Source organism: Populus euphratica, unplaced genomic scaffold (genome assembly GCF_000495115.2).
Source record: "Populus euphratica unplaced genomic scaffold, PopEup_1.0 scaffold372.1, whole genome shotgun sequence".
In the NCBI taxonomy this organism is placed as follows: domain Eukaryota; kingdom Viridiplantae; phylum Streptophyta; class Magnoliopsida; order Malpighiales; family Salicaceae; genus Populus; species Populus euphratica.
This window is the reverse complement of record NW_011500264.1, coordinates 27,259-31,087: the sequence shown is the minus strand read 5'-3', so window position 1 is coordinate 31,087 and position 3,829 is coordinate 27,259. Positions and strand designations below refer to the sequence as shown.

At 33.6% G+C, this 3,829-nt stretch overlaps 1 protein-coding gene across 1 annotated transcript in view; it reads right to left on the bottom strand.

Moving 5' to 3' along the window:
- Window positions 1-1,492: 1,492 nt before the first annotated feature.
- The window catches only part of LOC105112893 (Pyridine nucleotide-disulfide oxidoreductase family protein), a 2,652-nt gene continuing 315 nt past the window's right edge, over window positions 1,493-3,829 (bottom strand). The window contains exons 2-3 of the mRNA XM_011008789.1: window positions 3,291-3,829; window positions 1,493-2,388 (exon numbers count right to left, since the gene is read on the bottom strand). Of these exons, the coding sequence (XP_011007091.1) occupies window positions 1,687-2,388; window positions 3,291-3,829 (1,241 nt within the window). The 3' untranslated portion in view covers window positions 1,493-1,686. The remainder of the gene's footprint in view (window positions 2,389-3,290) is intronic.

Sequence of the window (3,829 nt, the reverse complement as noted above, 5' to 3'; positions counted from 1 at the left end):
AAAATTTCAAAAATAATCAATTTGAATTAATGGCAATATAGATTACCTTGATTGTGGACTCGTTCTTTATTGTGGGCCTGTTTTATATTTTGCATATAAAATATATGTTCATGTGCCACAAAAGTATTTTAGAAAAGAAAGATAAATATATGACTTGGATCATAGACCTAACTGGGTTAAATAAACTGTTTTTATTTTAATTAGATGATAAAAAAGACAACAACAACAAATAGACCAAATTAACAAAAAAATAATCACGATAACCTAAAAACAATATATATTTTGTTTTAAATAAATGTTATAGCTCAATTCTCAGTCTATTAAATTTAGAAGAAATAAATTAGGTAAAAAAATGACTTAAAAATTTATCTAAGTCTACTGAAGCTAGCATGACAAACTTGTAAACCTAGTAATTAAGGTCGAGTCAATTCAGGTTATCCCACCAAACTCACTGCCTAAATTATAAAATTAGGATAACTTAATAGAAAAGAAAATGACAAAAAATACAAAGCTTATTTAAAAAAAAAAAACTTGTGTTAACTTTTTAAACTCGTGACCCGAGTCATTAAACTGGAAGCATTTTATCTGAAAAAACCATGAAGCTTAGTTCCCTTTCAATCAAATGTTAAAAAAAAAACATTGAAAAAAACTTAATTATAGAAAAAGATTCCAAACAAAAATAACAATTAAAAGAATAAAAATCAAAATAAATTTGATCCTTAATTAAATGATGAAATTAAAAAAAATTAAGTAAAGAATCTGAAAATCAATTAAAAGAATAAGAATCAAAATTAAAACAAGAAATACAAACAATTTTTTAATTGAAGGATGAGATTGAAAAAAAAATCAATTTAACAAAAGATTAAAAAAAATCCAAATTTTAAAAAATAATATATGAAAAATTAGGATTGGATAATGAAATTGAAAACTAGTAAAAATTCAACTAAAAAACTAAAAAAAGTTAAAAATAAATAAATAATCTAAAGCCTAAATATTAACAACAAAGAGGATGAACATTGTGATAAAGAATTAATCTAGTGATAAAAAAATAAATAATATTTAATCTATAACAAACAAAACCAAATTGCCCTTTACAAAATTGATGATAAAATAGACTGTTGTGTGAAGACTAAAAGGCTATTGTATGCACGTTTTAATTTTTTTATTTCAATGGTAATATTATCATTTTAATATGCTGAAAACAAAAAAAAACAAATAACTTTATTTTATCAGATTAAAATTTTTTAACTCATTTTACTATGTTTAATAAATTACAACAATACATGCATTCCTAATCAATAGACAAATAAGTTAGAAGAAAAGGACCTAGAAACCAAGACATTTGAAATGGCAAAGATGTTATTATACTATTCCAAAAACCAAGGTTTTGGTGGAGAGTACTTGAGTTTTGATAATATAAGAGAAAAGAGGACTCAATTTGTCACATCTAATCCGCAAGACAACGGATAGGCTGTGCCAATGGCCCTTCCCAAGATCGAAACGTCAATCCTCCTGACATCGCAAAACTAGTGCAGTCTACAAGGTTGACAAAAATCGCAAATTACTTGTGCGCAAATACAAATATCATCTTGCATAAGTTCGAGGAGGGACACATTATCAAGCTGGTCTCTCGTAGAAGTCGATGTGGGGGAAGAACCAGGCGTCTTAATAATGGTTCTTCATCTCTCATGCACTAAGCTTGTCCATTTCCCTTCTGAGTGCGTTAGCCCTCACCAAGCTCCCAATGGTATTCACAGCTAACTTCAAATCCTCCAAGGGGTTCCCAGGCACAACCCTCTTGTACAAATAGCTATCAAATGTCATCTTTTGCACGTACTCATCCGCGCACATCTCCACAAAAGCTTCTCTTGCTGGGTTTGATCTATAGAAAACTTTCTGCAACACATCCAACACCTTGTATGTAGGCCAGTATGTCTTGTCCCATTTCTCAAAATATTTCCTCAAGTCACTTTCATCCACCATTCTCTTGCCATTTTCAGAGCCCTCAACTATTGCCTCCGCACACATTCTACCACTTTTGGCTGCGAAGTAGATACCCTCACCAGAGCATTTGGTTACATACCCCGCTGCATCACCCACTAATGCCACTCTCCCTGATAATCTGCGAGGTCGGGGGTGTTCTGGTATTGGGTGTGCTTCCACTCGTATAATCTTACCACCAAGGATCTTGTCCCTGGCTCTGTTTCTCGTGGCTAGTTGAAATTTTTTGATGTCACCTTTGTGTGTCACCGTGCCAGTTCCAACAGCAACATGGTCACATTTGGGGAAGACCCACCCGTAGAAATCTGGTGATACATCATCACCAACATACATCTCAGCTAAATTCTCATAGTACACCATTTTATCACTAGGGATTTTTATTCTCTCCTGTAAATATGAGGGGGGAAAAGATTAAGAAGAATTCAAGAGCATCAACAGAAGAGGATTCATGAGTTCAATACAATAATGTTTGAGCAAAATCCATCTGTGGAAGCATAAACAATGCCCTGTATGTCGGAAGCTTATGTAAACATTTTATCTAAAATGTTTATTTACAGAAACAGTAGAGAGAATATAGTAATAATTCATCCGGGCTATAATAATAATAATAGTAAGATTAGCTATATGGCAAACGAGCATCAAAATTTCAGCTACATTACTACAGTATTCATTGCAGCTATGATAGTAAGATTAGCTATATGGCAAACGAGCATCAAAATTTCAGCTACATTACTGTGTGTGTGTGTGTGTGTGTGTGTGTGTGTGTGTGTGTGTGTGTGTGTGTATTCGTCAATCCACTGATGAAATTCAATATTGTACCATATTATTGTGAGATCGAAGAACTCTCCAATGCAGTTGATCAACAGACAAAAACGAGGGCAAGAACAATGACGATATCTCAGGTACCAGGTTATGTTCAAGATATGATATATATTATTTTTTGAAATACTTCTAACATGCTTCTCGAAGCAAAGTTTTAATCTTAAAATTTTTATAAACTCAATTTACTTTATGCTATTAACTAAACCAAAATCTTAAAATTGAAGTTATTAAATGAAATATCAATATATAATTTATATTATTTTGTACTGTAGGAATGTGAAATCGACATCTTCCACATTTGGATAAAAGTTTTAAACAAAGCCTTCAAGGCAATTCATAACTGGACAGAACATAACTGATCTCATTAAAGCAATGTGTGAAGGAAGATGTTACCAACAGCATATAAATTTAAAGTAGAAATATCAAGTAATTAATTAGAAACATTTAACATTAGCAATTAACTACACCTGAAAAGCAATAGCGTAGTCATAATCACCAGCATCAATGGACTTGGCGACACGCGAATTTGCCCCATCAGCACCAATAACCACATCAACCTCCAAAGTTTTCCTCTCTCCAGTTCCACCTTTCTTCCCATCATACTCAGTATAATGCAAGACATAGGGTGAATTAATATTTTCACTCCCTTTTTTAGGAATGTCCATTTTCAAGAACAAACCATTTATCACTTTAGCCCCGTTCGTTGATGCTCTTTCTCTCAAGTAAGCATCAAGCACCTCACGCCTCACCATGCCAATGTACTCGTGAGGCTTCAAAGTTCGTCCAATATCAACGGCCACATTAGAAGGAGAGATCATCTTCATCTTGGTCACTCTCCGATCTATAATGTCCAGTGGGAGGTCAAACTCACCCACCATGCACAAAGGGATGGCACCACCGCATGGCTTGCAGTTGTCCAGCTTTCGTTCGATGAGGTATGTTTCAATGCCTCCTTTGGCTAATGTTTCTGCAGCAGAACCACCGGCAGGACCGCCGCCGATGGCGG